General features: G+C 45.6%; 2 protein-coding genes across 4 annotated transcripts in view; one reads left to right on the forward strand and one right to left on the reverse strand.

Moving 5' to 3' along the window:
- PRKAR1B (protein kinase cAMP-dependent type I regulatory subunit beta) overlaps positions 1 to 1,805 on the reverse strand; it is a 93,219-nt gene extending 91,414 nt beyond the window's left edge. The window contains exons 1-2 of the mRNA XM_021411942.1: positions 1,108 to 1,805; positions 321 to 524 (exon numbers count right to left, since the gene is read on the reverse strand). Coding sequence (XP_021267617.1) covers positions 321 to 497 — 177 coding nt within the window. The 5' untranslated portion in view covers positions 498 to 524; positions 1,108 to 1,805. The remainder of the gene's footprint in view (positions 1 to 320; positions 525 to 1,107) is intronic.
- DNAAF5 (dynein axonemal assembly factor 5) overlaps positions 1,881 to 23,735 on the forward strand; it is a 35,809-nt gene continuing 13,954 nt past the window's right edge. For 2 of the 3 annotated variants that reach the window (XM_021411938.1, XM_021411940.1), the window contains exons 1-11: positions 1,912 to 2,443; positions 3,480 to 3,664; positions 4,484 to 4,608; positions 4,998 to 5,113; positions 6,231 to 6,463; positions 8,272 to 8,484; positions 10,623 to 10,766; positions 15,084 to 15,252; positions 18,376 to 18,523; positions 20,631 to 20,781; positions 22,015 to 22,171. In XM_021411938.1, the coding sequence (XP_021267613.1) occupies positions 1,912 to 2,443; positions 3,480 to 3,664; positions 4,484 to 4,608; positions 4,998 to 5,113; positions 6,231 to 6,463; positions 8,272 to 8,484; positions 10,623 to 10,766; positions 15,084 to 15,252; positions 18,376 to 18,523; positions 20,631 to 20,781; positions 22,015 to 22,171 (2,173 nt within the window). Of the gene's footprint in view, positions 2,444 to 3,479; positions 3,665 to 4,483; positions 4,609 to 4,997; positions 5,114 to 6,230; positions 6,464 to 8,271; positions 8,485 to 10,622; positions 10,767 to 15,083; positions 15,253 to 18,375; positions 18,524 to 20,630; positions 20,782 to 22,014; positions 22,172 to 23,735 lie in introns of all 3 variants that reach the window. The other variant, XM_021411941.1, reaches the window with a different exon arrangement.

The raw sequence follows: 23,735 nt of genomic DNA on the forward strand, positions 1-23,735 counted from the left end.
TTTTGCTCTACCCACAGATGAGAGCTGACAATGCCATGCATCATAACACAAAGTACCCTTCCAATTTATTGGGTCACTTGTCACACGCTCGGTATGGTGAGAAATTATAATCTTGGTGTTACGGACAGTAACAGTATCATGGTAGCCACCAGCAAATCAAGGGCTGTTTATTTGTTTGTTTCCAACAGCCTTTGCTCTTTTAACAGCAACTTGCTAGTTTAAAAGTTAAGAAGAAAGGTGTACCAGAACATCTGAAATTTTTTTTAACAACCTTTTCAGCTTAAAATCAGAAAATTAGGAGTTATGTGAAAATCACTGACCTTTTCTAATTTTTCAAAGTGTTCTCTGAGGAACTTCATGGGTCGGTCTGGTTTTGCTATGCAGAGATTTACAATGCACTCCTTTAAAATCTGTTGGATGTTGTGCTTCTGAACGTACAGCTCACATCCCTTCAGGCTCTCGTCTTCTTCCACACTGCAGGAAGAAGCAGCAGCCATCTTCAGGCTTGTAAACACTAAACAGACCTGGGTTAAGAAAATGGTGTAAGAAAGAGACAATTCTTTACCAGAGGAACTTGGAGCAGCAGAGATAGTCAAGCACTGCATGAGAGCTATCAATTCAGAACATTTAAATGCTCTGGAAACGCTGGCCATGGCATCTCTACAGCATCAACACAACGGTAACTACAAAAAGAGCATTTAACTCCTTGACATCTGGAAATAACGGTACAATTAATCACACAAGGCCATGAGTTTCAGAGGCAGTCATTAAACACCGGTTTAAAGCCCCACATTTCTGTTCCATCGCACAAACCGCGCAGCACAAACCCAGCTCCGTGTCAGGAGGATTTCTGGTTCGGGCGGACCTCAGCACCTGCCCTCGGGGCCGCACGGTAGGGCCGAGGTGACATCGGCTGCAGGGCACGCCGGGCAGGCCGACACCCGAAGCGGGAGCCGGCTTCCCCACACAGGGCCCCGCGGAGCCGCCCCCGGCCCGGGCAGGACCGTGCGGAGCCTCCGGGGGGCGGCGGGGACCGGCGGAGCGCACCCGCATCGGCACAGCCCCGCGTCTCAGCGCCGCGGCCGCAGGGAGCGCGCCGGGCCGTACCTGGGCTGCTGATCGGCGGCGGCTCCTCCTGCCGCCCTCACGGATGAAGGCGCTCCTCTACCGCAGCGCAGCCGTCGCCTCCTCCTCCTCCTCTCGCTGCCCGCGCCGGGACCGCGCGGCTCCCTCCTGCCCGGCCCGCCGCTCGCCCGCACACACACACGGACGGATACAGACACAAAGGCTCCAGCCCCGTCGCCGCAGGAAGTGCCGCCGCTGTCACTCAGCCGCAGGCTCGGCCTCCCCGACGCGGGGCAGCGGGCAGCTCGGAGCCGAGCGGCGGGCCGGCCGTCGCGGCGCTCGTTTCCACGCGCGGTGCCCGCGGCTCCTGAGGCGCAGTGCCGCGCGCGCCCCGCTGCGTAATGGCGGCTGAACGCGCTGCCGGCGAGCGGCAGGCCGCTGTGTGGCAGCGCCGTGAGCTAGCGCTGCGCTTCCGTGCACCCCGAGCTCAGGGTGGTTCCTGCGCTGATCCCGGGGGGCTGCTTGCTCCGGTGCCCGCGGGCCGCACGGTGCGGTGATTGCGGGGTGAAGCCCTCTTAAATACAACAGGAGAACGTATAAACTCGGTGGGTATTAGAAATAATACGGTTACAGAAATCAGCCATGCATTGCTATCGGGGGATTCTGATTCTGCTATAAATAATTTTTAAAAAAATAGGGGAAGGCGAAGCGTATAAACACGTGACACAGCCCCGCGAGGCGGCCCGCCGCCAAGCGCGCCCGGCGCTGCCGTAAAGCGCTCTGCCGCCGTCGTAAAGCTGCCGCGTCCTTAGCAACGGCGCCGCGCTTCCGTAGAGCCGGGGCAGCATGGCGGCGGGCGGGGCGGCCGAGCTGGCTCAGGCCCTGAGCCGGCCCCTGAGCTGCCTGCAGGGTCCCGAGTGCGGCCGGGCGGCGCGGCTCCGGGCTCTGGAGGCCATCCGGACCGAGGTGCAGGAGCGGCCGCTCTCGTCGGAGGCGGTGCAGGAGGTTTTCGAGACGCAGTTGGTGCGGCCGCTGGCGCGCTGCCTGGCGGGGGACGCGGCGGAGCGGTGCCGGGAGCTCGCGCTTCAGCTCCTCCTGCACGGGCTGAGCCGCTGCGAACGGCCCGGAGAGGCGCTGCCCGTTCTCCTGCCGGTCCTCGCGCAGCGCCTCGGCACGCCGCAGGGCGCGGAGTCGTGCGAGGAGCTGCGCCTCGGCCTGCTCCAGCTGCTGGGGCTGCTGCTGCGGCGCGGCGGGGCCGCCGTGGCCCCGTACCTTTCCGATGTGGTCGGCATCCTGCAGGCCGCTCTCCTCGACCACTACGCCGAGGTCAGGCGGGAGAGCTGCAGGTGCGCCGTGGCCTGCGCCCAGGCCGTGCCAGGTGGGGCTCGGGGGCGGCACGGAGGGGACCGCGGGGTGCTACGAGCTGCGGTGTCCCGGGGGGACCGGGCTGGGGCCGGGGCCTGCAGGGATGCAGCCAGCGGCAGGGAAGAGAAATACGCTGTGCACACCCTCACAGGAGTGTTTGTCAGCCCCAAGGGGGATCCGCTAAAGAAGTGTGCCAGGGATATCCGTGGGGGTACTGGTGGATGGCAGGTTGGGTGTGAGCCAGCAATGTGCCCTCCCAGCCCAAAGAGCCAACCAAACCCTGGGCTGCATCAAAGGTGTGACCAGCAGGGCGAGAGAGTGATCCTGTCCCTCTGGTCTGTGCTGTGAGGCTTCACCTGGAGCGCTGCGTCCACATGGGGAGTCCTCAGTGCAGGAGAGATGTGGACCTGTTGGAGTGCATTCAGAGGAGGACCATAAAAATGACCTGAGGGATGAAACATCTCTCCTACGAGGACAGGCTGAGAGCTGGTGCTGTTCAGCCTGGAGAAGGGAAGGCTCCAGGGAAACCTGAGAGCGACCTTCAGTTTCTAAAGGGGCTGTAAGAAAGAAGGGGACAGACTCTTTAGCAGGGTCTGTTGTGATCAGACAAGGGGAAATGGTTTCAAAGTAAAATGGCAGATTTAGATTCGTTACAAAGAAAAAGTTTTTTACACTGAGGTTGGTGATGCAGTGGCTCAGGGTGCCCAGAGCGGCGGCAGTGCCCCGTCCCTGCAGACACCCAAGCTCAGGGGATGGGCTGTGAGCACTGATGGAGCTGTGGGTGTGCCTGTTCAGTTCAGGGCAGTTGGACTAGATGACCTTGAAGGGTCCCTTCCAACTCAAACAATTCTGTGATTCTATAAGCAGTTACAGCATGCAGTTGATGAAGTTTCAGTGGGGGAGAAGCACTTATGGGCTGGTGTTTGGCTCCAGTATAGTGTAAGCATTAATCAGCTTGCTGCTCACAGAGCTGCAGAAATCACACTGCCCAAAATGTGTCGCCCATGTAGAGAATGGAGTACCTGAAGTTTCTGCCTCTCTCCTAACAGAGCACTTCCATATGCAGTCAGAATCTCTGATAAAGCCCTTAATGCAAACAATTTCACACCAGCACTACAGAGTTCGTGTGGATGTAATTCAGGCTACTGGAGCAGTGATACAGTTTGGAAATGGGAAGTCTGTGGATGATGTTCTGTCTCATTTGGCCCAGCGATTATTTGATGAGATTCCCAAGGTGTCATTTTTCTTCTTTTTGGGAGGGGTGGGGGCTGTTATTTTAAATCTAACTTTCAGTTTGCTTTTGCCCTTTGGTTTTCAGCTTTCATTCATTCATTTGAGGTACGTAAGCTTGTCTCATACAGGCTCAGTCAGCTGTGAACTATCCACAGGCAGGGTGGATGGCCTGTTCTGCTGCTGTCTGGTTCTGCATGTTGTTGTAGTGTGTGGAAACCTTTATCTTAAAGGGGGCATTCAGTTCTGTCTAAATTCTTCGGACAGATTTTTTCCTGTGATTTTGTTCCGTGGTTTTTTAGATGCTTAACAAGCACAGTTTGGGTCCCTTCATAAGATGCAATTGCAGTAGTCCTTTTGAAATGTGCTATGTGACTGTAACTAAAATGTTTTATTTTTTGAGTGGGTGCATTCAAACTATTTAACTTTGGCATCCATTATAGTAAATGGATAAAATTGTCTTCTGGAGACATGCCGGAAAGGTTGAAATTCCAGAGAAATTTACATTTCTCTTGTTCTCAGAGAGACCACAAGAAGTTAGAGTGTTCTGATTTGGACCTGGATCTTGTCTGCTTGGAGATGTGTTTGTGCAGTACTTGGTCTAGCACTGAATCAGAGAGAGAACACAAGGGGGAGCACGGGGTCGTGCTGAGATGCTGCAAGCGAGGAGATCCTCAGCTCTCGTTGTCATAGACTCTTCATGCACTTGATACCCAATCTTAGATACCCAAAGCAACTTTTTATTCTTATTATCTTTTGAAACATTTACCTGACTTTTTAAAAATAAATTATTTTTTTGTTCCCTCGTTTTTAATCTACGCAGGTTCGACAAGCGGTAACAACCGTCATTGGAGAATGGCTGCTGCACCTCCGGGACAGATACTCCTATTTTCACAAGTTGATCCCTCTGTTACTCAGCAGCATTACCGATGACATTCCTGAAAATGTGTAAGCAGAATACTTCTGGTTTTTCTTTTCTTCCCTTCCACTCCTCTACTTGGAAGTATTTTGGTGTTTACAGATAAATTATGTGGAGGAAAGACAAATGTTTTTAAACCAATAGCATTATCTCTGGTGACTTTTGTTTGGATCCTGTGTTGAAGGAAGTGTGAGAGATGGAGATGGTAAGGGAGACAGAGGTGGAATTACGCTTTGGAAGAAGTGACCTCTGTCTGCTGAATACACAAGCATCAGCTCTTAATAGTCCCATCTAAATGGCAGGAATGCTTCCCATTCTTCCAAATGAATTCAAGAAGTCATATTTTCTGGAAGTCTCATTTTAGAATGTTTTCCTTTGGGGGTCATGATTTTTTTTTTTTTTTTTTTTTTTTCTCCAGGACGCTGGCTTGGACTTACTGGGAAAAGATAGGCTTGCAGTGGGAGAAGGAGAATGAAGAAGATCTGAAGGATAAGATGGATTTTAGTGTTCCACCATCTCATTATCCCAAAGGAGGTGAGTACTGCATTGAAATTAGGGTTTTTTGGGGGGTGGTGCTGAGAGAGGTTGGCTTAGCACTGTTCTCTTTGAAGAACTTGCATTTGAAAGGGGGAAAAAGCGTATGACCCGAGAGAAATTGCTCTTCTCATGCCTGGAAAAAATGATGAATGGAATTTAGTTTTGCTTTCAGTCACGTGGATAGTTGCACGCTGTGACTGTAACTAGGAAGAGAGAAAGCGATGATGCAGAAGCAGCAGAAAGGTGTGTATCAGGCAGCAGCTGGGTGGAGAGTGGGCACAGAACGAGTGAAGGAACCTGTGACCCAAGGCCTTGAATAACGAGATGCACCTTCGATGATGCACAGAATTTTCATGGAAGAAAAATTTGCAATGAAGTGATTTCAAACTTCTTTGTAAGACACTAGGTTGCTAACTTAGAACTGCCAGTATACGTGGGCGATATGGAATCAGAAGTAAGGATTTCCTTTATTATACACAAAAAAGACAAGGTATGCATCACAGGCGGATAACTGTTTAGTGCCATATGGTTTATAGATAGCATGAAGCACCTCTCCTGTCTCTGGTTTGTAAAGTTAACATTTAAAAATATGCATTTGGGTGTTGGTGAGTGAGCGGATTTAAATGGGTCGTTTCCGTGTCTCTATGCTCGTGTTTAGCAGGACAAAAACTTTTGTGGCATGAAAGAGCAGGGTCGTGCTTGGCTTGTGCCTGCCTGACAATCACTGCAAGACCCACAGCAGCAAAATCCTTTCTGTGGCAGAGGGGTCAGGAGCCTTTTCTCCTTTGAAATTGCACTTTCTTTTTTCTCCCCCTCCCTTTTTTTATTTTTTATTTTCCCCTTCTGTAAACATTTTAAAGCATGGAGTTTAAACCACTTTTTAGTAAGAAATATATGTTTTCAGAGTGGTGCGAAGTTACAATTTTGCAGTATCTATGAAAGAAATACAGCTTGCAAGTGTAAAATCCTCAGCAGCATTTGGAATATCTTCTTCCGCACTGAAGCTGATGCCCAGAGCTCTTGTCTTAGAGCCTCTAAACTCTTCTGAGGCTTTTCCTACCACGTCTGTCTCTGTGTTATGAATCCTTTGTGGGCTTGGTTTTTCTCTCTCCAGTGACTCGACCAGGACTGGGCTGTCGGGAACTCGTGTCGAGAAACCTCTCCAAAGTCCTTCCAGGTCTCTGTCGTGATCTAACAGACTGGGTTGGAAGCACAAGGGTGAAAGCATCCCAGCTTCTGTGTGTGTTACTGCTGCACGCGGAGGACCACATAACACAGCACATGGAGCTGCTTCTCAGAGCTTTGTATCAAGCGTGCTCGGATGACGAAAGCGAGGTGGTTAGGAATGTAAGTATCTGCTACATGCTTCATGGAGACGCTGTCTGTTGTGCGCCTGGGTGTGTTTTCTGAGGGATGGCGGTGCCCTGGGTCACTGCAACTTTCCTGTGACATCGGGTTCAGCTCTTAATGGATGTTAAAAATATCTATAAATTGTATTTAATTACTGTGTTAAAATAAATGCATTCTTGTGTTCTTGGTATGGAGACCGATAATAAAATTATTTAAATACTGTTTAGTTAATATGCCAACTCCATGAAGCTTCAGTAATGATCTCCATAAAAATCATAAGCAGGAGATTAAAGTGCAAAAGCCTTGGGGCAACAGATTCCGTTTAGAAACACGTGCAGGTCGTGCCCATCAGGTTCAACTGCCTTATCTCCCCCTGCTGCAAACCCACCTTGTTCCAGGCCATGCCCCTAGTCAGTGTCTGCATAATTAACACTCGTAACATTTTTTGCGAAGAATAATTAGCATCGGTTTTATCTAATAGTGTCTCAAACAGTTGTTACTCTCAACACTTGGTTCAACAATAAGGCAATAAAATACATGTCACTGAAAAGACTAGATGAATTTCTCAGAGGATGGACAGATGATACAAACTTTCTTTACAGATTTTTAGACAAAATCTGTTCATTTTTCTACACAAGTAACACAGCATGCATATAACAAAAGCATCATGTAAGTTAATTTAAAGCTGCCAATGGTATTGCTTTGGGGAATTGGCAGAATATGTTCCATTCACTGGATGCAAGTCGTCCAACTGATGTTAAATAGAATGGATTTCCTAAATCAAGCTTTTCATTCCCACTGTTACTTTAGCCATATGCAGACCGAGAAATCCATGTTTGAAATGATCCTTCTTCAAGTCTTTATTTTTTCCTTGCGGTTTCATTTGTTGGCTTTATATTGTCTCTCAATAGCAGTTGTTGTTTCCCTCCCTCAATTTTTCCTGAATTGATTCAAATATTAATTAGGTTCAATTAAATATACTTGGCTAAATCACTAGAGTAGAAGTGATGTATATAAAGGGAAGTAAGCTTTTGTGTTTGGGGAAATGAGCCAACTGCTGAATAAAGGAGCTAGGAGGAAATGTTGCTGTTGCACAGGTGAGGGTGCAGTGTAAAGTGTGTCTGTGTCATGCACCTGGCTGGGGTTAGGCATCACTCAGTAAGGCCTGATGTGCTGGTATTTCCCATGAGTACAGTGTGCTTTGCAGGTGGAGATGGGATCAAAGGGTCTAAGTGTCACTGGGAATGGATAGCAATTTCAGCCCTGTCTGCTAAAGGAGAGGTTGCCAGCAGTGAGCAGACCCTCCATGGCAGCGCTTCCACAGTAAGCCAGATCAGTCATGTCACGGTCAAAATATGGTACAATAGCAAAAAAATTCCCTTTATGTATTTATTGTCATTGCTTTGAATGGATGTGTGGTGGGTGCACTGAGAGCGCGTGCCTGAGAGCAGCATTTGGAGAAAGACTTGAAACCAGTAAATCTGCAACATCTGGTTATTTTAAGCTAGGGACTTTATTACACTGCACGCTGTGCGCTTCATTTCTGTGCATTACTTTCTCATGGAAGTTTGTCTGAGGCCGAGAAGGATGCTTGCATGCCTTATTATGTGCTTACTGAACACATGTCAAGAAAATTTCTTCATGCGTATAACCATTCCTGAGCGAATGGAAAAGGCCTACGAGGCAACTGCTGCAGCATTTAAAGTAACAGCTGGAATCACAAAAAGAAAAATCCCGATGATATATTGAGTGGTCTTTGTGTTTCCAGAAGAATCCTCTATAGCTATTGTTGTTCTTTTTTTCAGTGTGTGAAAGCAGCAGAATTGATTGGAACGTTTGTCAGTCCTAAAGTATCTTTGAGATTAATCACATCAGCCTTTGGGATAACGCCTAAGCCGTCGTGTTTAATGGTTCTAGCTGCAGTGATTCGAGGTAGCCCAAAAGAAATCTTGCAGCCTCATTTGACTGAGCTTGGCGACACGCTGTCACAAGCTGGAGTTTGTCAGCAATCTGAGGAGGTAAGGATCTTAGGGAAACACGTCACAGTCCCAGGTTTTGGACCTGTGGTTCTCAAATATACTTCTTCGTTTGTTCTTCTTAAGTGCTCCCTGACCCTTCCCTTGCACACCCAGCCCATTCTATCTATCTCAAGGTGCAGCTGTAGTCGTGTCTGAGATGAAGACAGGAGCTCACATGTCTTCCCTGAGACTTGTTATATTCTTTCCCTAGTTGTGGTCTGCCATTGTAACTATTCCCAAAAAATTGCTGACAATCCATCCTCTTAGCAGACGTGGATTCAAGTTTCAGAGCTGATGTAGGACGCTTCATATTGTGGGAGGAACATGAAAGGGCATGAGAAGGAAAGAAGAAGCTCTTCAGAATGTGCTGTACAAACAGCATTCTCCACTAGCCAAACCAGAGTCAGAATTTAACCTGTGCCTTGAAATCCCTTGTGTTCACAGTCCAAACAAGATAATGTATTTTAGTCATCATCAGAAGAAAACAACAGACAGCTTTCCACAGCCCACAGACTGGCGTGTCAGCTTCCCAGGAAAGATTCCCTTTTCATGTCATTTCTTATTTTTGTTTTGTATTAATTTTTATATCGTTTTCCATTTAAAAAGAAGATAGCAGTATACTTACCTATACATTTGAGAGCATGTTCTGTGTTCTGTTTGGCTTGGTTGCTTCTCATTAAGTTAGAATCTAGCAAGGAGGCCTTTATAAATTAGAAATCTCTTCCCAAATGGACCTTAACTAATGGCTGAGCCATTTTGCCATCTGAAGAACATTCATCAGTTGCTATATAAGGAGGGGAGAGCTTCTCTTCGGTGTGCAATGGAGAATGAATTCCAGGATTATTATTTTTTTTAATCTTTTTCCTTCTCATCACTTGGCTGCATGTGGAAATAGATCTGTGAGGAATCCTCACCATCTCCCCCACGAATGCAGTCCTGGCTTTCATTGCAGCACAAGTTTCTTAGGCCTTTGTTCTTAAGATGACAAAAAAAGCCACGGTGTTGCTGTCAGAAATTTCTGACTTCATGAGATTCAAACACCCCTTTACAAAAGTTATTCATGTGTGTAGACTGAATCTGGCATAACTGTCTTTCTGAGCCAATGTAAGAGATACAATATTCCCTCATTAGGTTTCTCCCCTAATGGAATATACACCAGTGATGCAGAGAATTAACCTTAATCTCCGTGAAGCCTGGGATGATTAGGAACTCACATAACTGGAAGCACTATGACGTGATTGTTCACATAGCTATTCCCTGAAGTAGATCTGCAAAATTGCTATGAGGTCTTACACTCACCATTTGCACATAACAGTGTACAGAAGACACATTCATCTGTAGTCGGAGCATTTGGTGGAGTTGTGAAATTGTTCCAGCCTGTGGTTTTGGGAAACCATCTATCTCAAAAATAGAGAGCAAATGTTGCATAGACATTGTTTAGCTAAGGATTGACCGTGTCCATGAGATTAATTACATGCACAGCTAACCTATTCCTAGACTTGATTTATTTTTTGGTAATAAATTTATAACAGCGGCCCCTTCTGTTAGTTGAATGTAGTCTGACAGCTTCATGGAATATCAAGTGCACTTTATCATAGAAGTAATTGCAAGCTAACTGACAAGAATATTGACTTCCGTTGATATCAGTTGGATCAAGATAACAGGCATTATATTGCAGCAAATGAGATAAATTGGCAAAGATAAAAGCAGATGCTCAGGTCTTCTTGTTTTATGTATTTCACCATTACCGTTCAGTCAAAATAGTCAGACGTGGAATAATATTTGAGAGAGTTGTAATAAATGTTATTAATTAACAGACTGAAACTCAGAATGAGAAAGTGCTATCTGTAAGCACAGCAAAACGCTCTGATGGTTTTATTTGCAATGGAGCGATTGTGTGGCCAAGAGCAGGATCATTCATTTTGTTGCCAGGACAAGGCAGGAAGATTATGTTGTGTTCTGCAGAAAGTGAATGTAGGTTGTCAAAAGAACTAGCATCGAATGATCAATGTGATGAATTTAGAAGACTATACAGCACTCAGATTTTATTACTATCGCTTCCCTTATCTCTCTCTCAAAGAGAATATCGCATTTTCTAATAAACACAATAAATTTATGATTTTATTTTAAAAAAAAAGGTCCTTTACGTGGAACAGCTGCTTTGTTGTGTGCAAGCATTGATTGAAGTATGCCAGGAACACTGCCAAGAAATTTGCTTGCAGCTCATGAAAGTTTTGGTGACGGTGATGGCAGTACCGAGCTCTCAGCACCTTAAAGAGAAGGTAAGCTTCAAACTGTTCTAGTATCTGTTGTATTTCCTTGTTTTAATATTGATAAAGTGCTTTGTCTAAACAGAGCCATAATTTTTGTCTTGCTGTTAGGCTTTAAACCACAGAAATCCTTCACTAAGAACTCCTTCACAAAGATTGGTACAGTCTGAAATTATTTGCTGTTGCCCGGCCTTAACTCTGACTCTGTCTGTCTGCTCATCTTTTTCCATGGCTGAAGTTATTTGGTTTTAGTCTGTTTAAAACATGTATAGATATATACATATACAAAAGCGTATCAAAACCTGAGAGAGCTAAGAAGTTCCATGCTACTGTTTGTCTGGGGATTGCTCGTTTTCCATACGTATGTGTGTATAGGAGTTGATGTTTCAAAAACTGTGCAGAACTGTAATAGCTGAACACTTAGACATGCACAGTTTCATATTCATCAGATTTACTCTGTTAGGGTGAAGGGAGCTCGAGCAAGTACTTGGATTATGTGTTTAGTAATAAAACTGTTCTTCAAATACCCATCTCTATGGCAGTGTTCTCATAGTTAATATTTAGAAGTCACTGTGAAGGCTGAAAGATCTATGAATGTTATCATTAGTCAAAATATTGATATTTCTGCTTTGCTAGCAACTGATCAAACAGTTCATGGGCACTGCGGCTATTTCCAGAGAGCTGTTTGAAGATCTCAGTCTAGTGCTGAATCTTGTAAAGCCACAGGGCTGTCATGAAGAGTAGCACTGAGGGATACTGTCTTATGGGTTCTTTCTTTTATAACTGGAGGACAAGGTCATGCTAGGGTTAGGGTGGCAATGAGGTTGCACTCAAAGTGCAGGACAACAGCGCCTGGAGAGCTGAGTGTATTAGCTCCCGCAGAAGCATGGCCTGCAGAAACCTGCTTGATGTCTGAGTGCAGTGCTGTAACAGAAAGGCACGTTGCTCAGGTAAGAATCTGCTGGAGGAGTTGCTCTTCTTGTTGTATCTCATCAGGTGTTTTCACCAAAGAGTTGGCCATGTCACTGGGGAGTGATGACTTGTGGCCAGTCCAAAGCTGTGCGTCTCTCACCAACGTCTTAATGACAGTCAAGAGAACCTTTACATGGGGTAATTTCTTTTTTAGTGTCTGAGATTATGCAGGAGTGAAAGGGGCAGGAATCTGTCTTCTAAAAGTACTGTCATTAACTATTCAGTCTTGAACCACAAAATCCCAATGTGAGAGTTTATGAACAGGACACACGTGAAGGGCAACGCAGTCTTTGGAGAGAGCTTGACTTCAGGACAGAGCTAACGTTGATGAGATGGACTAAATGGTGCAAGAAGTTGGCACTGGGAAAGTGGGTCACCAGAAAACAGTGTGGCTTGTCAAGACCCACAGATCAAAAGTGGGACTAGCCTTAACAGCAATAATACTAAAAAAAGCGAGAGTTTAATTAACGTCTTTTCTTTCTGTTTAAACACACATCTGACTGATTTTACAGTAGTTGACCTTTTTACCCCCGACCAGAACTAAAAGTTTAAATGTTGTTGTAGGAATGCTTTAAAACGGAGGACATCTGTAGATGCCCTGATAATAGATGAGCTTTGGGGCTAAACATTCTCTCACCCCCTTACTCCTCTCTTCCTCTCAGTTCCCCCAGCTACATAAATCAGCAAGCCATCCTCATGTAGTATAATCATGACCCATCCAAGCTGTCTTTCTTCAAATGTGCTTCTTAAATGTGGTGGCTGTCCTACTTCCTTTCCTCTTGCTCCCAGGCATGCTATTCCAAAGGCCTGTGCACCATCAGTATTTATGGCCCCCAGCTGACAGGCTGCCTCCGACGAGGCACACACTTAGGAAACTTCTGAAAGAGGTAAAACAGAACGAGTATTAAAAATACTTTGCAGGACAAAGAGGTACAGCTTGATGATCTGTCTCATGGGAGCCAGTGTGAGAGCTGGATTTATTTTATTTCATTTTTTGGCCTTGTGGTTTTTTTATTTGTTTTTTTAACAGAAAATCTGCCCAAGTAGACCTCAGACAGATGGATGTGATATGTTTTCCAGTATCTTGTCTGTTTAGCCCTTAAGTGGTCTGTAAAGTTAGCAATGTCTAGTTAGAATCTTACAAATTCATCCTCCTGCAGAGGAAGCCGTTTCATGGAGGTAAATCCTGATTTTCATCTACGGAAAAGTTAATCTCTCAGGATTATGAAAGGTTTAGGATGTTCCTGCAGTTGCAGATGACTTTTAAAGCTGACGGTACTTTGGATGAGGATCTTTCTTCTCATTCACCTTTATTTCAGCGAGGCAGATAGACTATCTGGTGACAAGATTCCGTAATCGCAATATATCAGTTTGTCACCAAGGCAAATCCAGCTTGCTGCTCTTTGCTTTTCTCCCCAGTTGCTGGGTGTTCAGAAATGCCCAACTTGCAGAGGGCAGGAAGTCCACGTGAAAACAGCTTAAGACCGTGTAGAACAACATGGATTGCATCTAGCTTTACAAATATAAACTAGCGGTTCAGAAAAGCAGCTCACGTTCAGGGTCAAAAGATTTTGAGAGTAAGAACTGATTCAAAGATTTGCATTATATAGGATTTCAATTCAGACTTTAAGGTAAGGACACAGCAGAGTGCAGCGATAGCAGAGGCCACAGCTGATGTGACTGCTGGGTGTCTGTGCTCTTTCTGCTCGCTGATTCTGGGCCCTCTGGCCTTGCAGCCATCAGTGCTTCTAGTTGCTTGGGGCCAAGGGAAGAGATCAGGACCACCAGCTGAGCACTGAGGTACTGTGACGAGGAGGATGGTTTACAGCCCCCCATAGACTGAAGCTATATCAGATGTTACACTCAGTCAGGCATGTTTTGAGCTTGTCAGTGCTGTAACTGGTGACATAAAGGTAAGGCTCTGTTCCGTTACCAGTGTCCTGTGCTGCCTCAGTTCTTCTCTGGGCACATTTTCATTACTGGCATGAAAATAATGTATTGTTAAACTTGCCGGCTTTCAAATATAGGAAAGAAAATCAGCCTTGCTGTTATTTTGTTGACTGTGAGACACTTCTGAATGAAAAGCCGTGCATCAGTCTGTTGGCATATTTGATTCCTCTCCAATTTTTTGGATTGCACATGTGAAACTAGTTAATAGTTTATTTTAAAACACCTCTGAATGGAGCATTGTTTTGTGCCTCCTTTGTTTAATAAAAAACAAAAGGTGTTGTGGATGGGGGGGTAATGGAGAATGGTTTCTGTCTTGACACATTCTGCCGTATAACATCTTCCAATTTATTTACAGATAAATGAGTATTTTACATTCAAGTTATTCTGTATTGTTTTGACTGGCTCGCAGAATGCTTCCAGAAAGAAAAATTCATTGTGCTTGAGGCAGGCAAAGCTGCTTTAAGAATAACCTTTGTCCCTTGCAAATCCGGATTGATTGATTTATTTTAGAAATCTCATTTATTTTCTCCACATCTGGTACTTCCATAATAACGCCTTTGTCTGGCAAGCTATCAGCCAGCAACACTCCAATGGTCCTAGACACATTTTAGCTGACGTGTGTGGTGGAGTTCAGTTGCAGAGTTGCGAGATATGGAGTTGCAGATATGGCCGCAATGTCTAGTCCTGCTGCACCTCCTAAAATCTAATGGTGTCACTCACGGCGCTGCGTGCCGGCTTCCCCTGCTAGAGCTGAGGATGTGCTGCTCCTTACTGGGGTTCCCAGCCGTGCCTGGCTCCTCGTTCTTGGCTCCCTGTCTGCTGACATCAGTAGTGCTGGAGGTAGCGCCTTCAGCATGCTCCTCATCTCTGCCTGCAGGAATTCCTGTACAGCATTTTGCCTCATTAAAGTTCGAAAGGGGAAAAAGCAAAACATGAGAGCAGGAGAGGAGGGAATTCATAGCCCTGGCTGAGCAGTAGCAGCAATGGTTTTGGTAGCTGCCATAGGCTCCTGGATGTCCGTGTGGGAAGTTGCCTTTACGTAGATGTATTAAAGTATTGTTGAGTTGAGAGAAAATCTGTACATCACTGAAACTAACGAGAACGGTTTCATGGTTTGGTTAGATTTTGGATAGGTTTTCATATGGATCAGAGATGCTTTAATTTTGGTCCTGCATTGCTGTGTTCCTTACGATTTTGTCCTGAGATCAGGACAACTACTTGTTGAAGTCAGAGTTAAAGGATGTATTAGAGGCAGACACTGTGTGTATTGGTCTTGATCGTCCAAACTGCACGTGTGGGAATCCTTTCCCTTTCTTGTGGTATAAATAGAGAGTTTTCCAAGATTCACCTGTTTTTCAAATATCACTCCAGTGAAGATGAAGTATCTCACCTCTCTTTTCTTCACAGGCAGAAGAAACAATGTGTTCATTAGCTGAAGTGCAGCAATTGGATGGATTCCTTTCTCTCTACAAGCAGCATATCCTTCAGCTTCTGGAATGGGTCTCAGTGTCACACGACAGTTGGACTTGCTATTCTCCAGAAATATTACAGTTAGAAGTCATTGCAACTCATTCAGGTATGACTTATTTAGTACTGCAATAGCCCACCCAGTTCTTAAAAATGAAATGATAAAGTAATAATCTCTGTAGCCTGCAGACACTTGGTATTTTATGATGAATAATGTAATATTCAGAAGCTCTGCAAGTACGATAAAAAGCAAAAATGAAGATGTTCAAACAGCTCCAATTCCAAAGGACCCTTTGGCTGCAAGGAGCCAAAATCCAGGCAGAAAACTTTCTAACCCCATTGAGGTGTTGGAAAGAGGCTTCCCTTTATTCCTCACCACACGTACCGGGCAACTTGACAAATCAAGCACACGCTCTCAGAGTTCAAGTTCTACATTTAAACAGTGAAGACATACATATGCAGCACATTGGCATACATATCCATTCTTTTCCAGGATCTCATTAATATATGCCAATGTCCCTTTGTGCATGAGTGGTGGCATCTTAGGTGGTTGTACAGCCACTTACTTTCTCTCCATTTTTCTATCATCATTGTCATCATGGTGACTAACCTGGCTAACTTTTAGCTGTTTTTCCCCAATTTGGCAAATTTCCATCGCTTGTTAGGCCATAACTGAGCAACTTCCAAAACAACGTATGTGAAATCTGAGGAAGAAGTCCTTGCACCTGGTGGATGCGAAGGTAAAAGCAGTCTATTATGACCCCAGTGCTTCTTGTGAAGCAGGATCGCTGAGGAAAACAAGGCTGTTCACACACCAAGCAAAGATGAAATGGAAAGTTTTAGAATCTAGCACTCATCGATTCCTTTTGCTAAGCTAATATATTGGTCCTTAAACTAATATACTGATCCCTGCTGCTAAACAAACAGCCTGCAGCACCTGCCAGAAGCACGGGGCGCCTGGAGGTACGTGAGCTGGGTACGGGCTGTGGTCAGTGAAGCGATGAACCCCACGTATCCAAAACCATGTCCACTTTGTTCCACACATTCCTGCATTCTTATAAAAGATAGTTGAGTTTACCACCCGTTCCTGGCATGTGCTCTCCAACACAGCTCTGCATCGAGTCAGGTGAAACACTTTGGTGTCCCTGTCTCCTAGCTCCCGATCTCCGCAGCAGGCGTTCTCTGGTGCAGCCCTCCTGCCCACAGCTGCGGGTGGGGGAGGCAGTGCCGGGCTCTCCTTGTGGCCTGCACACCTCTTCCCAGGTGTTGTATGCACGAATCCCTGCTATTGGCTTTTTTGCTTTCTGCTGGTTAAAACAGGAGCGTAGGCAGTGAGTTCCATAGCACGGGCAGATAAATGCGGACAGATTTGTCTTAAGGAACTCTGTCTTCTACATTTAATCCTTGCATCTCAAAAAACAGACCAAGAAAAGCCAACTCGCAAACGAACAAAAACCAGCAACTCACCAAACCTCCGTGAACGACCAACTCGCTGCCTTGCCCAACAAGCTGCAGTACTTTTCTTATCTGTGGGAAGAACAAAAAGTTTTTTCATTGCAAGTTCTGAGAAGCCAACTTTCCTTCCCTCTTGCCTTCCCCTTCCCATGACTGAGGAACTTCTAGACGGTTGTCTGGCTTCTCCTTAGCGGCAAATAAATCATGAAATGTCTGGGCAGACGTTTTGACTTGCCCCCACGCTGCTTGTGTGCTGCTGTCTGGGTTTTCTGTCTAACACAGCAGCTCCTAGGGCTAATCTGCTTGTTTGTTTGTTTTTCTTTTTCTCTCTTATCATTCCCACACGGAATGCTGCTTTTTAATCAGTGTAATCAGGTTTCCAATGTCTCGGTTTTTACTGCTTTTCAGGAATGTGTGCCTACTCTGAAATTAGCGGTGTAGATTGTTTTGTTTATTTCCCATCTGTTGGATTTGGTGTTATCAGCATGATATAGTAAGTGTCCTAAGAATGCCCCAAAACTCACACGAAGCAATATATCTCGAATAAATGTTAAGAAAATAAAGACCTACTTGTTGACATGGAAATTCAGCAAGCTGCAGCTTAACATTCACCCTGTATTGCCTCAGTCTAGACACTGAAGATTTATTTTATTTTATTGTTAATTAATCATTACATTTCCAGATATAAGCAAATGCTGTTGGACTTGTTTTGGAACGGTGAACGCTTCAGTCTGCGCGTTTCACATGTGTAGAACGTTCTGGTCAGCAGAAAGGCCCGGGCGCTGTGTCTCCTCCTGGGCGGGTTCTGAGTGACGGGAGTGCAGTGGAATGTGCATCCCAAGAAAGTGAAGCCGGAGGAGTTTCTAGGGGAAGGCAGTTCGTAGCGAGCAGCAGAAGGAGCATTCCACAGCAAGCAGCTTGCAGAGCAAAGCAAGTCGGTGTCTGTGCATCTGCCTCTTAAAAACCACGTGGGTATGAGTTGTTGTCAAGGAGAGAGGCAGCACCTTCCTCTTTGACAAAATCACTGCTTCCCGTGTTGGGCTGATGGCTCGGGGCTCGTTTCTTATCCTCGTGGTTAATGGTAAAACAGAATTCATCAGAGGGAGTGAAAATGTTAATGGTTTAGGGCATGAATTTGGAAAATATTTTTGCTTCAAATAGCTTCTAAGAATCCACTGCATTTTAGATTCTCTTGTAAAATGCAGATAAGCATTATTTAAACATGGAGAAATAATATGACTGCAGTAATGTCGTTACCCAGGTTTTGAGGCTGACCCTTTCAAACACGTCCTTCCCTGTGCGTGAACGCTTTTCCTTGCATGCTGCACCTGGGAAAACCTGTCAGGAGGAAGAAGCACAGCGGTTGTGCTGCTCGGAGCGCTGTCACACTCACACCAGCTTTAACAAAGCTTTGCATGAAGTTGAGTAAAATCAGGACGTTGTGCACAGCCTCAAGCTTTCAGAGCAGTACAGCAAGCAGCATTAGTCCCGTGTCCCAGTGGCTTTGTCCGCCCAAACTGGTGCTTTGTGCTGCAGCGATGCCGAGCAGCAGCCGCTGTTGTACTGGTACCAAGGTGTCTGAAGGAGACGTGGGAGCAGCGATTGCAGCGCTGAGCCTGCAGGTCTCTGCGCCCACCAGGATGGCAACAGCAGCTGGGCAGGAGTGCGACGTTAAATGCTGTTTTAACACCAGGCATGTTACCAATTTTAAAGTATTTGCATTTGAAACAACCGAATAGAAATTAATTGTGTTCTGTCTTACGTGTTCATTCTCTAGGTCCTGTCATAGGCGAAGCTCTCCATGACTTTATTCTCATCCTTAAGACGTGTCTTCAGCCAAACAAAGATCCCCAGATGCGCTTAAAACTCTTCACTGTTCTATCAGAGTTGCTCCAGAAAGCCAATGAAACCGTCAATTCTCAGGGGTAAGCAGAGCTCTGATGTGTCTGGTTGGTTGGTTTTGATTTTCATAAGATCTAGGTATCATTGTATACACAGACCACATTTCACTTGTTTGCTGTGCAACTCACTGAATCCAAATAGCACGAGCACTGCATCTCCTCTCATGGGAGTGGCTCGTATTTAACATCAAGTTACAAGCGTTTACAGCAGCACGAGTTGAAAGTAGAGGGAGGGAGGATTTACTTGCGTTAGAAGCAGCAAAAAATGCATCTTAATGGTGATGAGAGAGTGCGGTGAGGTAGCGAGAAGTCATGATGACAGTCATATTCATTGCTGGCAGTAATTTGTTTAGCTGCACAGCAGTTTAGATAGGAAGGGTTTCTGTTGTTACACTGACCACAGCTGTATGGTCATCAAATTTTACTTGAGTCTGACATTATTGTGTCAGATAGTTGCCAGCTATTGCTTTCCTGACCCTGTTTCAAAGTGATAGGACAAATATTCTCCCAAAGAGCACCGAGTTGGAGTTAACGTGATGCTGATGGAACCCACCTCTGTGTTTTGACAGATGGTTTTTCTTTGCACTTTGACAGAGGGCTTTATTAAGAACAGGAGCAGCTACTGATCAGGTAGCGCAGAACTGCCTTGGAACTAAAAGGAAATTTGGAATGATGGTGATCACTGATGATATTTTTTCAAGCAAATATTTGAATGAGAAATTATGAACTCTCAGAAATGTGTTTAAAATAGTAAATCTAAAGGTTTTTGACAAATCTCCATGTGTCTAACGGGAGTACGGATTTCTTGTTATTGCTGAGTCTTATGTGCCACCTGCTGGACACGAGGCAGGGATTGGTGCCGCAGTCAGCCTCGGGCACTGCTCCTTTCCGTGGGGAGCTCCCATCGTGCAGGTGTCAGTGCCATCGGTGGGGAGCACCCGGTCACACTTCTGTGACAAGGTCTCGTGCAGCGGGGAGAGGTACCGACAGGAAAGCAGATCAAATCACATCTGGTACTACAGTGATGTGATGTAGTTACGGGATGTTTTATCCTGGCTGGATGATTGGTTTTTGTCGCTGGGTTTGGTTTGGTTTCTAACAAAGAGGTTCAGAGCCGTGGGGTGATCCTGGCTTGCTGTCAGCAGCCGCCCATTGCATCCTGCCCGGCCTGGCACGGCGCTGCGGGAGCGGGAGGAGCTGGGGTGCAGGAGCCGAGGTGGACGCAGCCCATTCTGTGCTCTGTCTGCTCTGCAGCTGCTGTGTGAGGCACGGAGCAAAGCGGACAACCAGAGCCCATCATCCACTCGCAGGGCAGCAGATGGGGCTTTGCTGTTATTTTTGGTTTTGTTTTCAACGGAGAAAAGCCGTTTTCACTCACATATCAGATCTGTATCTTTCTCTCTTAATTTAAAACTGTTCGAAGTGAAATTCAATGGGTAGGGTGGAACCTTACCTCTTGCAACTGTTGATTCTTGCAGCGCTTTTTAGTTTTATGGCAACCTGCTCATTAGAGAAACGAGGAAAACTGCCAGCAAAAATATCCCAGATTTGTACATCTGGGATGAAAGCAAACTGGTATTGGGACTGGCACCAGCAGAAAGTCCTACAGACCTCACAGCCTCAAGGGAAACGGGAAGGCCAGGTGTGCGGGGTGCTCCCTGCAGCGTCGCAGTGCTGGTCCCAGCAGTCACACTCATCCTTCTCACACTGTGAATCCTTTTCACTGGGCAGTCTCCAAGGGCCGTACAGATATTAATGAATCCTATCAGCGCTCACGTGGGGTGTTATCTCAGCCTCACAGACTGAGAAAATGAGACAGAGGGAAGGTGAGCAGGGCACTCAGATAGCAGTGAGTCGTGGGCATCGTCTGAAGTGGGAGGAAGTCTGGCCTCCCCTTTCTGTGCACGTGAGGTATTTGCTTACGTATTACCCTGAAAAATTAAATTATGAAGGGCTTATCACCTACATTATAATCATGTTGACATGTAAGATTTTTGATTTTTTTTTAACAGAATCTTTTTTCCCCCTTTCTGCTCGTGTTTCTATGACAGAAAATTCTCCTTTGCGTCCTGTCAGTCTCTTCACCGCTTCCTCATGAGCCTTTATTTTGCTTTCTTACTTTTGGCTGCAGGCTGTTCCCTAGCTACCTGGAGGTTGTGATAAAGGACGTCCTGGCTCCTAATCTGCAGTGGCATGCTGGGAGGACAGCAGCTGCCATCCGCACCACAGCTGTGTCGTGCCTTTGGGCCCTTATTCACTGCCAGATGCTTGCACCAGAAGAGGTAAATTCTCTCTTTTTCATCAACTGTACTCTGAAATCGTGCTCAGGAAAATGAAATAAATGTTAAAAAGCGGGGAAAAAAGTCCTTATTGTTCGTAATGTTTTCAAACGGATGCATAGTGTTCATAATGAAATTAATTGCAACTGAGTGGTAACGAGTGAAATGATGGGTAGCGAGGGGATGATGGGTCCCGGTAGCAGAACCAGGGCCTGCTCCATGCTGGGCTCTGCTCACCGCCATGCAGCGCTGCAGGGCTTTGTCCTGGCCCAGCAGCAGCGCTGGCACAGGGCGCTGTGAGCATCACAGCCCGGTGCTGACACGGCCAGGACTGGAGCTGCCGGCATGTGCTGTGTGCGACGTGGCTATGACAGCTTGTCTGGTTGCCTTGGAGCCCACGGGGCCGTTTGGGAAAATCATCTGAAGGATTTCTGGAAAGGGCAGGAGGAGCTGAGATGGAACCTGAGGGGTATCTATGGAAACTGAAGCAGATCGCTGGCAGGGAGTATCCTTGAAGAAATGCTAGGTGCCATAGTGCTGCAGGAGGGATGGAATCGGAGGGGGAGGTTGAAGCTTGTCTGCTCGCAAAAATGGCGTTTGAAAATGATGCATTGGGAATGTGCTAAATGTTATTCAATACTTACAGTCTTGGTAACAGATCTTAATTGAACAAAGGGCTTAAACACATGTGAGATGTCAGACTGCTGTTGTGTCCAAATGTTTCTCTGAAACCGTGGGTGACACTGATGCCCTTTTGCATCAACATACAGAGAATGTACGGACTGGAGACAAATAATGAAACTTGCTAGAAGTGTTACATTAAAATGGTCTTTATTTTAAAACTTCCTTTTAGAATAAGAGCACCATCTACTGGTACATACACTGCCTCATCTCCAAATTATTCAAAGTCTTGCCAGGATTTGTTTTTTTTTTTTTTTTTAATAAAGAGGCAAGTAAGTCTGAAGCTTTAATCAGCTGCAGAAAACTCATACACGTGTGTTCTGAGTGCTCACAAACTGCGTGACCTGTTGGTGGGTTTGTATTTCCCAAGCTTGCTTGGAGGCAGAAACGGAGCTGTGTAACTTCAGGAGTTTTAGGTATAATATATGTATATTCTTTTTAATTAAGCAAGCCAGGGTCTGTCAGATCAAATAATAGCTTATGTAAGCCATAAGAATAGTGTTTTAGAGTGACGGAAAAGCTATTGTTCTTTCATGCTTTTCTTATTAATCGTAGATCTTAAAAGTCAAAGATGCACTAATGCCCCACGTTATTGCTGCCATGGATGAAGACTCCAAAATCAGCCGGCTGCTGGGCTGCCGCATTGTTGGGAGTATTTTAAAAGCCTGTGGGAGGCAATTCGATGAAATCCAGCTTGGCAAGACTTACCCGGGTACGTATAGGAGTGAGGGGGTGGGGGGAGATGTGTCTCTGCACTGGGTGGTTACCCTTGCTTTGCCCTGCAACATTCTAGCAGCTTTGTCTGTAACCCCGAGGGCGCTGTGCTGGAGCAGTGGGCACAGTCGCTGCCCGCCTCACCTGCAGGCACGCTGTGGCTGCCAGCAATGCAAGTACTAGCTGGGAATGACAAGTCTGCGTGATGTCACTATGTCAAATGGCTTTAATCCTATGTAAAGAGCAAAAAAGCCTTCATACAGTTTGAATTCCAAGTAGGGGTAGATTTTATGCTGACTTCTTATGTATTCCCATAAATATATTCTGGTGCTATTGCTACGTTCTCTTACCTTGGAAAATTTTAACTATTCAGATTCTTATTCCCTGAAATAATTCTGTAGATATGAAGGAATTGGAAAAAGAGTTGTACAATACCATACATTTAGCAACAGTTTTGTCTGTGAGAGCCCATTTAACATCCCAATGCAGCAGAGGTGAAGACGTAACCCTAAACTGTTAGGTGAGACTGCACCAAGCGTGTGAAGTACGGGTGTGCATTTCAGAGAATCAAAATGCTGGGCACCTCAGTAGGTGTTGCTGAGCGTGGCTGCAGCTGCCCCTGCTCGTTGTGAGGCCCTGCTCTGTCAGCTTTTCAGTGGCAGGCTTTCATGTCACAGAGGTGTTGTGCTGCAGATACATTGATGTCATTTTCAGATGCCCTCACTCCTGACTGAGCGGAATGGAGAGTGTGTTCGTGATGTTGTTGTGCGTTACACCACTAGGTGGAACTTCAGTCAGTGTTATTGTCTGCAAGGCTTGCCGGTATTTCATCTGCATTGCTTCTTAGTTTAGGCTGTATGAAATAATGTTCTAACTATAGTGGAAGCAGAGCAGCAATGCATTATATAAATGGTAGTCACATTGTTCTCCATGCTGTGTTTCAGAGTGCCAAGAGCAAACCGTGTCACCGTGCCATAAATAGACCTGAATATGTAGTGGGTTGTTCAGGACTTGTTGGTTTGATTTGGTTTGAAAAGAAAAAAAAAAAAAGTAGTAACTGCAGATGTACAGTGCTCCACTGTGAAATAGAGCTATTTCCTGCAGTGCCTACTAGGGTGATGTTTTACTGCTAAACAATTAGTCAGGAGAAGTACAATCTATGCTATGTGACAGGGTTTATGTTCTCAGAAATGTACACAGATAAATCTGCCCTTCCCAAAGTGAGCATGCTGTTGTTCTGTTACATGGTACGGCAGAAATCTGACAACAAAGGTCTTTATTTTGGAGAAATGCACAACCAGACCATCAGCAAAGCACAGCTTTGCATCTTGCATATTCGAGTAGTCTGTGATGCATCCATTCACTGAAAAAGCAACATTTTACAGAAGTACTCTGCTTTACAGAGTACAGAAGTACTTGAACTATTTCTGCAATTAATTAGTAGACATTCACAGTGCTACGTAGGTAGTGTTAGAGAATAATTCCAGTGATTATGAAATGCGTTTATGCTTTGAAATAAAAAGAGAAAGGTAACTTCTCTGTTTGTAGTGCTCTTTGGCTAT

The sequence above is a fragment of the Numida meleagris genome, chromosome 13 (assembly GCF_002078875.1).
Source record: "Numida meleagris isolate 19003 breed g44 Domestic line chromosome 13, NumMel1.0, whole genome shotgun sequence".
Classification (NCBI taxonomy): domain Eukaryota; kingdom Metazoa; phylum Chordata; class Aves; order Galliformes; family Numididae; genus Numida; species Numida meleagris.